The sequence below is a fragment of the Solanum lycopersicum genome, chromosome 9 (assembly GCF_036512215.1).
Source record: "Solanum lycopersicum chromosome 9, SLM_r2.1".
Lineage (NCBI taxonomy): Eukaryota > Viridiplantae > Streptophyta > Magnoliopsida > Solanales > Solanaceae > Solanum > Solanum lycopersicum.
The window spans coordinates 69,464,274-69,477,647 of record NC_090808.1 but is presented as its reverse complement, the minus strand read 5'-3'; the positions used below and the strand labels follow the sequence as shown (position 1 = coordinate 69,477,647).

Sequence of the window (13,374 nt, the reverse complement as noted above, 5' to 3'; positions counted from 1 at the left end):
TGGTAGAAGTAGAAATAACTATGTCAGAACTGACATCTCGCCCTAGAATAAATAGATTGGCTAATTAGGTCCATTTATGTAACGGTAGGGATATATGTGAGCCACTTTTGTAACGAGGGTATATAATCTCTAAATTGCAAAGTTGAGGGGATATGAAGCCCTTTTCCCTTCTTCTTTTTTTGGGTATAACATACATATAGACACACATTAAAGCTTATGCATTCATCTTCTTCTTTTCTTAACATTAATGTAGCAGAACTCTTTTATGCTACATCTTGGAAGAACAAAGAGTTCAGCTGACCATAATTTTGAAGTTCTCTCCGTTTACTTTTAATTGTCTACTATTCCAAAAATAGATTTTTATTTGTATTGGTCACTTCTATCAGATTAAAGAAAGATGATATTTTCCCATGTTTTAACCTGAGTATTAATAACTTATTCCCCAAATTATTTTCCAAGACTTAATATTGAAAAAATGCTTTGATATTGTTTTTTAAGCATCTGCTAAGTCGAAAAGTAAAAGTGAACCGAATAAGTAATTTCTTTTCCCAAAATTTCAGACCTTTGTAACTTCTGTTAGAATTTCAAAAACAAAAAAAGACACGCTCTGCATAAAATTTATAAACTATGCCCAAAGATTTGTAAATTCAAACCAGAGGTACGTAGTACTGCAATGCTAATTCCTGGATCTTTCTTTCACTTCTATACTCGATTGAGGTCCGATTGAATTTGGATTTATACACTAGATCTTTAATTAAATCCTTCTGAGGGATCTTTTTCTTTTTTCATTTTTTATGTCCAATCAACTAATTTCACAGGATACTTCATATTGTTATCTTCCGCCAACAACTCAACTAATTTCACAGTTACCTGCAATCATCAATAGATACCGAGTAAATTGCCTAGCAGTTTTGTCTATAATATTTGAACCTTGTTTTAGAATTCACAAAGAGTCCCAAAAAGGAGTATCAAAAGGTTAGTTAATCTGCTAATAAAAAAATAAATTGGAAGTTCTCTACTATTTGTAAAGGTAAAAACAAAATGGGAATTATTTACTATTGAAAGTAATTCAATGAGTTACAACATTCTCCTTGTTTTGTGATTCTTGTGATGTTACATAATAATCAATTGATTGATAGAATATACATAGAGAGAAAGGACAGTGAAGTATTCCTTTGGAAAACTTCAAACTCTATTTACAACTTTTGCAGCATGAAACATACCAATGGGTCGTGCTTTGTATTCTTCATCAAGCACTCCCTAGACGCGCTTCAGCCATTTGTTTTGATTCATCGCAATTGGTCCAAAGGTCTTTCAATTCGTGTCTCACTGCCCCCAGTACCACACAAGTTCCTGGACGATAAAGGTTTTAAGACGATGAAAAAACAGAAAACTAAACAACAATTTCAATCAACAGGTCATCAATTTTATCATATACCTAATGTGCAGGGCACGAGATACAGGAGAGCAGGTTGACCATGTCCGTTCATCAAAAACAAGCCCAAGTAAGTAATGGAAAGACCTGCACGGATTTTAGGTTGATTGAGGCGAGGAATGAACGAAATGCAGCATTAGAAAAGAAAAATAGGAAGGAGAAAGTACAAGAATAAAAAAGGAACGCGGAAAGAAAGAAACTCAGAAAGAATGATAGATAGTCAACATGATTCACACGTAAAAATCAGAACTAACTAACATATGTGGAGCTAAAAACAATTTCCATAGATATGTGCAGAATCATTAGCAGAGGTTTTATTAGAATAATTAGAGGTATTGAACGAAAGATGTGTACATTGGAGCGATAACCTCAAAATGATTTTCAATTAGGAAATGAGGCTATTCTGAATTTTACCCCTTTTTATGGTCTCGAACAACTAAGAACAACAGTAACATATTAAGCCAAAACGGATATGAAATAACACACTACAATATCAAAATATCCAGTATAATCACACAAGTGGAGTCTGGATAAGAAATAACATAGTAAGAGCAGATAAAAGTAGAAAGAACAATAAGAACAACATATAAAATAAAAAAAAATTAGAAGTAAGAAACAAAAGAGAGGTACCCACCAGTCCCATAACCAATCAATAGCCAAAGGAAGTATCCATTTAGTATCCCCTTCTTTTTAGCTTCATCAAATCTGCAAAAGAGATCGAGAAGGAGATCTACAAGAGGTCCAAATGGGATAAATCAGAAGTCAAAGCTAAATCGCCAACATTCTGTAGAAAGAACGAGTCAATTTTGACAAACTGGGCCACTAAGTTGATTTGAAAACATCCTCTGCTGAATCCCACAAATATTTATCCAACTTTTGTTTTCCCATTTTTTAACCATCGTCACCGGGATGATTTGTAACACTTGAAAACTGGAATATTTAGAGATGTTTGCATAACAAATAAGCATTTCCATTGAAACCGAGAGCTTCATATATCAAAACATTCCTGACTAAATTCATATATACTCACTGTCCTTATAGATGCCTATAACAAGAATATCTTTAAGAACAAAGGTAGAGAAGTAGCATGTGAAATAGAAGTTTCTTATCAATTAATCAAGGTGATGTGCTAATCTTTACATTTCTAAAAGAGAGAAACAATAATCTTTGCAAGATGACTGAAGAGCAAATATACCTGTATGTAAAGCAAATTAGCAAACCAGGGAAGAGAATATCCCCAAAGCCAAGCATATCAAATCCTTTATAAGGATCTGTTAATTTAGGAACTCTCAGAAGCATCGGGATTGATTCTCCACCGGCATTCTTACCTTTAGCAACCTACAAGAGAGGCCAAATCCAACCACCCAAAAAATTACTGACAGATACTGAAGAGCTAAATTATCTTCTGGTAAGAAGTGTGTGGCAACAAGCGAGTTTAACCCAGCTTCATAATGAAAGCATCCAGTTTTGAGCACGTAAATGTAATTAACAGATACCAAGAAAAAAAAACATTGAAACCATCAAAAGATAAAAGATGCATGTGTGCACATTTAAATCATACAGGTAAATCTTTATGGTTTAAACAATCCGGAGCAGCTTAAAATCATTACCTAGTTCCTGTGCAAAACAATCAAATAGTTTTGTTGCATTTTGTTAATGTTCCACAATACACATCGACAAGATAAATATCCAAAAGTGTTCAATAAGGTTATTTAGCTGCTACTACTTTGAACTGTGCATATTATGCATGTTGCAGGAAGGCAATGACATCAGAGTAAAAGAAAATTTTAATGCCCAACATTAGTGCCATATTTCGAAAGAACAGAAACCAAGTTGAGGGAAGTTCTCCTTCCTATCTACCTGAAAAATGAAACTAAAAAAAGACTGAAACTTTATACAGACAGGTTGTATAACACCACCTGCCTGTAAAGGGGAACAATCTTTAATTTTCTGGAGATTGAAGACCAAAAAGGCTTCATGCTGAAAATATTAAAAGGAAGAAAACTGGGAAGAGATAATAGCATTCTTACCAAGTTAATACAAATAAATTACAAGATACACCTGTATATAGGTGTGAAATCCATATATTAAGTGTGAGTATAATAAATAAAACAAGGTGTATTAATGCAAAGCTGAACACATTCATTATGTTGATACCTTCCATTGCCAACCTCTGGCTTCTAAAAAGTACCATTTCTCAAAACTAAAAACAATAAAAATTTCATTTAATTTAACTTTCTTCATTTTCTTACACAAATCTTTATTTAGACATCTAACTCATGATATGATTTGATAAAATATCTACATCAGCGAAACAGCTTAAAATTGTAACTAAAGAGAAAACTTACTGAAATCATAACACTGTCATGGAATATAGTAGGAGATAGGAAAACCCAGAAGATGTCATAGACAAACGCGCAGCTGAGAAGCACTGTAGCAACCTAAAAGAGAAAGGAAATGATATAAATGAAAGGTATATTAGTAGACATAGGTCAAGCAAAACAAGAAATTTTTATGTTCACTGGTGAATTTTAGAAGCTATCAACACACCTTTATATTAGGCAATTGAGCCATCTGCAGAACAGTGATCATCAAAGCAATCCCCTGGAGAAAATAAAGTTTTCATTTACTTTTAACAGTTTTCAGCTGGAGTAAGTATCTAGAAGAGTGAGACTTGGTGATAAGGATGCATAAAACCAACTAACTATCCAACTGGAAATAAAGGTCTATCACACATACAGTTTTTCAGTTAAGGAGGAAATTATAAATTAGCTTACAAGAATGTCTTGGCCAACCCAAGAGTATGATTCTTTCCTGTTTACTGCCCAGAAGATGGCGAATCCCACACAAAGTGTTAAGACAACTAGAGACAGAATAGCGACCTCCCCAACAAGCGGCAAATTCAATGTTTTCTTTCCACAGCCTCTAAATTTGCTGCTTAAAAGATTGTATGAAGCATAGTTAAGGATCTAATCAGAAATCCTGTACATAATATGACATAGACATAATGGGCCAATACATCATACCTTAGTATGAGCGTCACTATACAGTTATGCAGTCCCTGGAAAGAAACAAAAAATTAAACAATAAAAATTCAACAACCAGAAAAAATGTTGACCAAATGCAAACCAGAATTACTTTTGCTCCAAAACGTAGAAAGTGCATATGTTGCACAAATCAAGAGTAATAAAAAGCAGTCAGAATTTAGGTAAGTAACCCCCCAAGCACCATATGTACTTGCGCATATCAACTAACAGAAAATGGAAGCTAACTAAATCATATGGATTTGTAAGTCCATATATTAATCACAATTACAATATTACATCTATAAGCAGATGGAAAGGTTAACCTTTTAGAAGATTATGGAAGGTAAATCTACTGTTCCTACGATCTAAAGTTAGAATCATAGATAACATAAGGTCTTTGATGCAGCCAGTATATTAAGCCTAATACACCTCATCAGCTGGTGCATTCCCTTGACTTTGCGGTTAAGAAAGCATAGCTCCATGACAATGTTAACCATAATGATCCCCTTCCATTAATGAGCTTGATGAGTGCAAGTACAATATCATTAGAGGGCCATGATAATATGAAAAGAACAATATACTAGGCACAGCTGATGTGTTTCAAATAACTACAACTACAAAGCTACTTATTCACTTCGCATGCCCAAAAGGAAATTTGGCCTGGTGATTAAGAGTCTCTTATAGAAGAAAATACAATAATTCCACAGAAATGCATGCATTTTGCATATCAAGAAGCATTTAACATTTGTAGCACAATTCAAGAGTCAAATGATTGATTTGAACCATTAAACTGATGGACATTTAATTTTAACTATTTTAACCTTGTAATCTGGCACAAGTGAATAGAAAAGGTAATCCACTCATGTGAGTGCCTTTTTTACAGTAATATGTAAAACCAAGTACATCTCCATGGCAAGTGGGTGGGCCTACGTAGGATGTTGTCCCAGTGTGTTATGCCAAAATGTTAAGAGAGCTCAACACTGGACGATAACCCTTCAATGATCAACTTGGACTTTTTGGTTGGAAAACATTATAAAAACTTTCGAAGGAGAGGAAAACCTTTAAATAATTCTAGGTCTAGATCTATTTTCAAGCTCTAAGTTTTAAGTTCGGGAAGCAATGATTACTAGTGAAGACTTAAGAGTTCCCTAGATATGAAGAAAAAGCTGTTTTGATCATCTACTTTGTTAATCATGATGGTATGTTATTGTTTCCATCATCCAGGAGCTAGCTTTCCCTGTCCCAGAAGCTTCTTTGAATATTTTTATCAGGGGTCTAATGCAGGGAGTGGGAGCATGACAAAAGATTTGTCCACTTGAATGCTAGATTAGACCAGCCATGAAATAGTTACTACCGAAGTACAAAGTTGTATCATTTTCCTGAGTAGTTTTAGAATAGCAGGAAAATCTACTATAAACATGGCATGGAAAATATTGCAACGAGAAATATTGTAGTTCAGTAACATAATAATTCAAAAAATACATCAAACTATATATTATTAGGCATTGACAAACACATTTTTTCTAAAAAAATTTAGGCATTATATTCCATTCTTTGCATACTATACGAACAGATGCATTATATCATTATCTTGCTCATCTGTCAGATACCACATGAATGGCCCCAAATTATAAACTAATTCAACAATAAAGCATAAATAAGCAATGCCATGAAAAAAATGGTTTTATCAGACCAAATTCTATTGGCTTAGACGAAAGAACGAACGTGAATACCTCGATTCCACCGAGACAGAAAAGCAATATCAGCAGCCAGACAAACCACGTGGACATGAAAAAGTAAAGCAGCACCAGAAATGTGGATGCTGAGATGACAAATCCAATAGCAGTCCATGCAGTAATGTGCAGAATTTCACTGTCATCCTCCTCCTTGACGGTCATATCATCATCCTGTAAGGAGAGGATATACTTTTTAAGACATTACAGCTATTAATCAAGCAAGGCATCATTGGGTGTTATCAATATTTGACACAAGCACTAGAAGTAGGAAAACCAAGAAAGACATGTTCACAGTACGCTCATAACATTCAAATATAAATCATAGATATAACTAGATCACTTGTTCAACTATTTTTTAATCAGATCAATTAAGGTCATATATATCTTCAGTTCCATTCCCCGCTCTATTCGGGGATATTTCACTCCAATTCTAGATAATTTGTATTTTAACACAAAGAAGGAGTTCCACAAAATTAGTGTGCTAAGGTATGACAAGATTTCTATTGATTAGGGTTTATTTAATTTTATTAGCTTGATTAGCGATTAAATCAGATTATATCTGATTTGATTTGATCTTGAATTGTACACTTACCAAATTGTAAGTACTTGTAATTACTATAATTTCCAACTAAGCTTGAGGGATTGATCAAACTTTTCTATTCCTTCTCATCCTCTTCCCTCTATTCAATATAGCAGTTTTCAAAATTACACACCTTGCGACACTTTAGAGAATATTAGGCCTTCTAACACTACACCATTTCCACTCAGTCGATATATTGTAGCTCCACCAACCGAACAGGCCATCATTATTTGAGTCTTGTCACCACAAAGATTGTCAACAGTTTTTGAGATCCTCCAAGACCTCTCCAATTTCTTCTCTGGATAAATATGTCTCTCACACACCTTTACCTTTTTCATTAAGGAAAAAGGATCTATACAACAAGCCATCTCCTCGATGTCAAAAGTTTTTCCATCGATCTGGCCAAGTATACTTAGAAAGCACATTCTATTCCATTCATTTTAAATTCTTGACTTACTGGATCCAGTTTAGCTTCAGCATACCTCTTTTTTCGCTGGAGATGCTTAGAAGGCGACACCCTATTAGTGGTAGTAAAGGGGAAAATGTAAGCAGTGCACTGGTCAGGAACTAAAGTATCCAAAGGAAGTATGTATCAAGGATAAATTATTTGGAAAAGGTCAGTGTAGTCAAAAGATAACACAGACATGTCAACCTTGGTCAATTTAGATGTATGTTAACTTCTGGGGCAGCTCTTGTCACACAGGCAGCTAAGTTTTGAAAGACCAACAACTATTACCAATTATGTTACCTAAAATCCAACAGCCAGAGTAAACTAAATTTACTACATTATCATCAAGATGCAGTGCTGAAAAGCTTAGACAAATAGCCTAAACAAAATCAATGTTGAGAATGCTACTAACTGAATTTAAAAGAATATAAGAAGCTGAGCATGTCAAATTTGAGATTAGGAAGGGGGCTCTTGTGATAGTTCATAGTCGTCACTTTCCTTAGATTGAGTAAACTTTTTCCAAAGAGCTGCACAAATGATTGTTCCAACAGCCATCAACCATATGAAAGACACCGAGTAGTCCACAATAGGGCGATCTGGCGAATATAACAGCAGCTCCACTGGATTAAGAAAAGGATTCCATATATCAAAAGTATTCCAAGTGAAATAAAACAAACAACAAGAAATAAGATCAGAACAAAAGATATGCATCAATTACAGAGTCACTATAATCGTTTGCAAATAAAAAAGCCATTTGATGTTAGCCAACACTGCATTTAAGTCCACATTCTCACCAGCTATGTCTGACAATTTGAAGAGAAAATCAATTTTTGATCTTCTATCTTCGTTACATCACACAAAACCTTCATCCCAAACTCATTGCTTAAATGTTTTTTCAAAGTATTAACCTGACATGCCTTTTGCGGTGAAGTCACATCATCAAGATCCAACCATAAATAGATGAAGAATCATCTAAAAGCTTTATACAAACACACAAATGGCATACAGTTCCTACAGAATACACCCAACAATATATGCAACAAGGACCTCTTGTTTGCACCAAAAGTTAACCAGCAAGAAGTGGGATTACATCTCAATGATATATAATAAAGATATTTCATACTTCAATAGCACTCATTAAAATGAATTATAATGCATGTAATATAGAAAAAGTAGATTACAACACAAGCTAATCAACATCTTGACAACCAAAATTAGAATCCAAAAGAAAGCTAACCTTCATCAAAACATCTAAGCAATACATATGAGGCCAGGGCTAACCTTTCTTTCCTGAATTGATGTATTTATCAATAATATCTGCCCCCTCTTTTGAAATTGAAACAACAGGAATGGTTACATTTGATATGGTAGAATTATTAGGACAAGCAATATCCAGAGTACCTAAATAAATGCAAGAAAAAGCAGCGTCATATCAGAAAGAGATGAAGGGAAACATATAAAAGAGACCTTGAGACCTAAGATGACAATGTGAGTCAGGGTTACAACCTCCTTCATTATTTATTAGCACAACACCTCCTGCACCTCCTGCTTGGGCAACCGTGGCCTTGGTTATAAATTCACATTCACCGCGACGAGCTAGTGCAATAGAGCCTGATAACTAGAACAAATGATATTTCTGCATTATTAATGTATAACAAACAACAACACTATTATTTTCTTTTTATAGGACATTCTCGAGCCTATTTTTACAACAGCCAAACAGACATAGCAAATTTAGACTTCTTTGGTATTCAAAGTAAAAACTCAGTTTGTAATAGTTAACTTCTGGTAGATCCTAGTGGTAACCCTTTCAGCTCATTTTACAATTTGAAATTACTCCACACTACTATTTGGTTCCACTTCTGAAAACTACCATGAAAAGGATATTTTTCCTCTAAATTTTGGAAGATGATGTAAACAATGATTATCACTTGAAAAACTTATAAACAATTCAAGCAAGAGCTTATATGAAGATGAGTTTCTGTCCAGAGAGGGGTGAGGGTGTTGACAAGACTCACGACAGAACAAAAGGTTGTTCAGTAAGGTATTTAACTATTTATCTAGTATGTGTTTAGTTCATCATATTAATCAAAAAGAAGAAGGAAAGATTGTGGCTACTTTTAAGCTCTCAAGAGATCATTCCTTCACCGTCCTGTACATAGTGCTACATCATCCTCAACCTATCTCCATATCTACTCTTTTCTCCTATTTCAACCCTCCACTGTGATCCACCAGAAAGAAGTATATTTCCATTTTCACGAGTGAAACTTACACTTCAAGTTTTCTTATATGCTGAAAATAAGTTGTTGTATGCAGAGTTGAGAAGTTTGAATTATAACTTCCTGATAGAAGACAAAGAGATGGTCAATGGCTTCACATGTAGATGTTTTCACCAAAACTACATTTTTAAAAAAATTGTTTCTTCACTTCTCCTTTATATAAATGAGATTGGTTCACTATTCAGCTCCTTAAATCTTTTCAACCTTGCTGAGATTTGCATCAATTCTTCGCTCTTATAGCAGGACTTGGCAAATATTCGCAAGTTAACAAATGAGAGATGGAATATCATCAAGAAAGATCAAAAGAACCGAAATTGGGCCGCAAAAGAATTATGACTATTATTTAATCAAGCAGCAACACAATGTTTCGTTTCCGATATCCACCTAAAAGTAGGTGTGTAAGGAATGTGGAGTAAATACCTTAGTGGAGGAAGCAGAACAGCCATTCAAAGGTTGTGTATAAACAGCAGGCAACCTGGAGGCACGTTTAGTATCAGTGGGTAATACAGACCCAAATGCTGCACTCAAGCCAACTATTGAATCTTCCTCACCACCATTAACCCACAACTTCACCAGCATCTTTAACAAAAGAAAGGAAAAGAATGATTAGCACGGTAAGTTTCTATACATGCAAAACAGGATGGAAATAGAGAATACTTCAAGTCCAGTTAAGAAATGGACCAAAACAATCTTCTACATGTTAAATGCAATCTCTTATCAAGTTGCAGTTTCGATACATCCTATTTCTAAATACAACCCTAAATATATGCTCTCAATTCACTTTTACTTCTCCACTTTAGTCTATACTAAAAATACATTTTCAGTTTTACTCGTCACTTTTAACATATCAACAGAAAAACATATCTATTTCATGTTTTACCCCTCACATTAACTACTTATACTCCAAATCATTTCCAAAGAGCTGAGACTAAACATCAACTAACATGGAAATTGTGGTAAAATAATCATTTCAATCATTGTTTCTCAAGGGGTGCGCAAAGTCCAAAATGGACAAGTAAAAGTGAATGGAAAGAGTATAATAAATTTTGAATAAATCCTTGTATAGTAATCTTATAACACACACATCAAAACCTCAAATTAAACTTTTTTATGGAGGTGGTGTCCGAGCTAACTTGCCCACACCTCAACTATTCCACTGAGTAACTCTACCACCCCGGCACAGGATCAAAACATGATGTATCAAATAACTCCATTTCACAACAAATTCCACCAAATGCATGAACCCAATCCTCACCATTTCAAATCATCTTATTAACATTACCCGAAAAAGATTGCTTTTTCTTTTTATGATAATCGCGGTGTCTAGGCAAGCTCAACTAATTCCACTAGATACGTATCACCTCCCACCAACATGTCCATTCCAAACAAAGATTCTTAACTATTGAACCCCCTCAAAAGAAAACAATACATAACCCCGTCATGACTTTCCACATAATCAAGAAATGACAACATCAAATAAAAAAATCTACAAAACCCATGAAAGATTACATTTTTAACACAATTTCCACCCAAAAAACAAACCCCACAATTTATTTTCTCTATTTAGTTAAAGGGTTGAAAACATTTACCATATTGATTTCATTGCTGCAAGACTTATCTGCATTGGTAGGAGCAGAATGTGCTATTGATGATACATTTAGAAGAAAAACAAAAATAGATAGTCCAATAAAACGCCATGAAAATGCCATAATTAGTTATTTAATGTCGATTCCCCTTTTTCTTCCTAAATATTTTCCCCAATTTTCTTCACCTATTTCTGCATTAATTTTTTTTTCTGTCTTTTCAGGGGAATGAAGGAAGAAAGGAATTTTCTTTCCGATGAAGAAGTAAGCAAATTTTTAATAATCATTAATAATAATCTTAAATTAAATTAATTAATTATGAATTGGTAAAAATACCAACTCATATTAATATAGTGTGAAATTTTATGATTAATTTCATTTATAAAATAAATAGCAAAAGATAAATATGAATTTGAATGGATTTTCTTGTGATAATTTTTTATACTATGAGTTAAAAACAAAGCTAGTAAGACATGAAATTGTGTGCAACAATTAAGAAATGATATTCTTAGTTATAGATTTGATTCAAATTTTAAAAATGAATAAATCGTTTATGAAATAAATATAAATTAATGAAATTATTAAATTTCTAATATGGAATTGTTATTTTTTTTAATTAAAAAAACAGCAATACACTTAATCCTAGATATTCTCAAAAATCTAATTTATTTAGACTCCTAGTGGGATACCATACTAAAACCACTAAGATTCAAATGGAATATACTTTTAAATATGCACTAAACACATTAAGTGGATAATATCAACAAAGTGAGGACACAAGGAAGTCAACTCATGATTATTTATGTCATTAGTGAAATTTCTTAGTTGACTTTTTTTTAATTTGATATTTAATTAAAATTTTGATTAACCTAAATATATATCATATTTTAAAGTTTTATAAAAGAAAGTGTTGCTTAACTAAATCTTTTTATATCTATATTTGAAATTTGTAATTAAAGGTGAAAAAATGATTACGCTATCCCTAGTTGACCTTATTTTGACATTGTTTAATTTCAATAAGGTGTTACGTGTTAATGACAATTAGTAACCATGAAAATAAAAGAGATGTGAATTGGCATTATTTTTTATTGGTAGAATTATAAAAAGTTCCTTAACACACTCCTTGTACAACTCAAAATAAAAGGATTATGGGAAAATATTGAAGAAAAAATCAATTTTGAATAGATAATAATATATGTAAATTAAAGTCAAAAGGCTTGTTCCAGAATGATGCCTGAAATTAATTAATTCATTTGAGCTTTTCATTATATTATTTATTTATTATTTAAGCAGTCGTTAATTTATTAATTTATATTGAAAGAAAAAGGTTTAACACACGTTCAAATTATGGTTGTTAAGATAACTTACTATTATAACATATCTTTAAAAATATTATACACTTAGTATTTTTATTTATACGTTAGTTGCTCAGTCTCACACTTCTTTAAAATATTAATATATCTGTATCAATTCCTTAACATCATTTGATACATACTCGTCGATATTTTTAAAGAGTTTAAACTATATTATTTTTTGGATCTAAAACTTACCTACAATAATATTTAGCCTAACAATTTTAGGTCTTATGTTTTGTTAAATATTTTCAACGTGGAAATTTAAGTTTTTGTTGGACTTAAATAATTATATTGAAAAATAATTAATTCCTTTTCATGGTTAATTGTGAATTGTGGCCGGCTCACCTTTGTTGATATTTTTAAAGAGTGTAATTTTATTTTTTAATAGTCAATGTATATTAACAATGAGATTTGAACCTTAATACAATAACATTAAAAGAGTCTTAAGTACCCATTCTAAAATCATTGGGCCAACTATATAATTTATTCATTTGGTGCTCTATGTTAATTTTATACAAATATCTATCAATTTCTACATAGATATATATATTTCATAACGATTAATATGTGTATGTATGCATATTAATTAATACGTAATTGAACAATATGTAATATGTTTTTCTATTTTTAAACAGTTATTGAAAATTCCCGCTCCTATTACATTATTCATATATGCATCAAAGATTTCGATTTATAAAAATTTGAAATGTAATAATACACAATATAATATAATATAAAATAAATGAATATTGAAAAAAAAATCGTTGAACGAGTATATATCAACGGCTGAGAAATTGATTGTTCTAATATATATATATATATATATATATATATATATATATATATATTGTGGAAATAGTTGAACAGGATGGAGTAGATAGGATTTCACTATCTATTCAAATTGAAACAGTATTTTTATTAAATAAATGGGT

At 32.4% G+C, this 13,374-nt stretch overlaps 1 protein-coding gene across 2 annotated transcripts; it reads right to left on the bottom strand.

Moving 5' to 3' along the window:
• Positions 1-1,031: 1,031 nt before the first annotated feature.
• LOC101261270 (signal peptide peptidase-like 2) lies at positions 1,032-11,357 on the bottom strand. 2 transcript variants are annotated; one of them, XR_011211528.1, is made up of 14 exons: positions 11,094-11,357; positions 9,925-10,083; positions 8,732-8,843; positions 8,507-8,626; positions 7,726-7,845; positions 6,195-6,370; positions 4,462-4,496; positions 4,213-4,369; positions 3,986-4,039; positions 3,784-3,876; positions 2,631-2,773; positions 2,070-2,165; positions 1,439-1,522; positions 1,032-1,353 (listed from the first exon to the last, which is right to left on the bottom strand). XR_011211528.1 is itself a non-coding variant. In XM_069288880.1 (14 exons), the coding sequence occupies exons 1-14, from the start codon at positions 11,211-11,213 to the stop codon at positions 1,250-1,252; spliced, it is 1,548 nt and encodes a 515-aa protein (XP_069144981.1). In that variant the 5' UTR covers positions 11,214-11,357; the 3' UTR covers positions 1,032-1,249. The 2 variants fall into 2 exon arrangements, 1 of the variants encoding a protein (XP_069144981.1); XM_069288880.1 differs by having other exon boundaries at positions 2,070-2,140.
• Positions 11,358-13,374: the final 2,017 nt, after the last annotated feature.

Excerpts from the sequence above, each read along its gene's own strand:
- LOC101261270 (XM_069288880.1), bottom strand. The coding sequence starts at position 11,213 with ATGGCATTTTCATGGCGTTTTATTGGACTATCTATTTTTGTTTTTCTT. Across the intron at positions 4,040-4,212 it reads GGGTTGGCCAAGACATTCTT|GGGATTGCTTTGATGATCAC; the intron begins GTAAGCTAATTT and ends TATTTTCTCCAG. Across the intron at positions 1,354-1,438 it reads TCTCGTGCCCTGCACATTAG|GAACTTGTGTGGTACTGGGG; the intron begins GTATATGATAAA and ends TTTATCGTCCAG.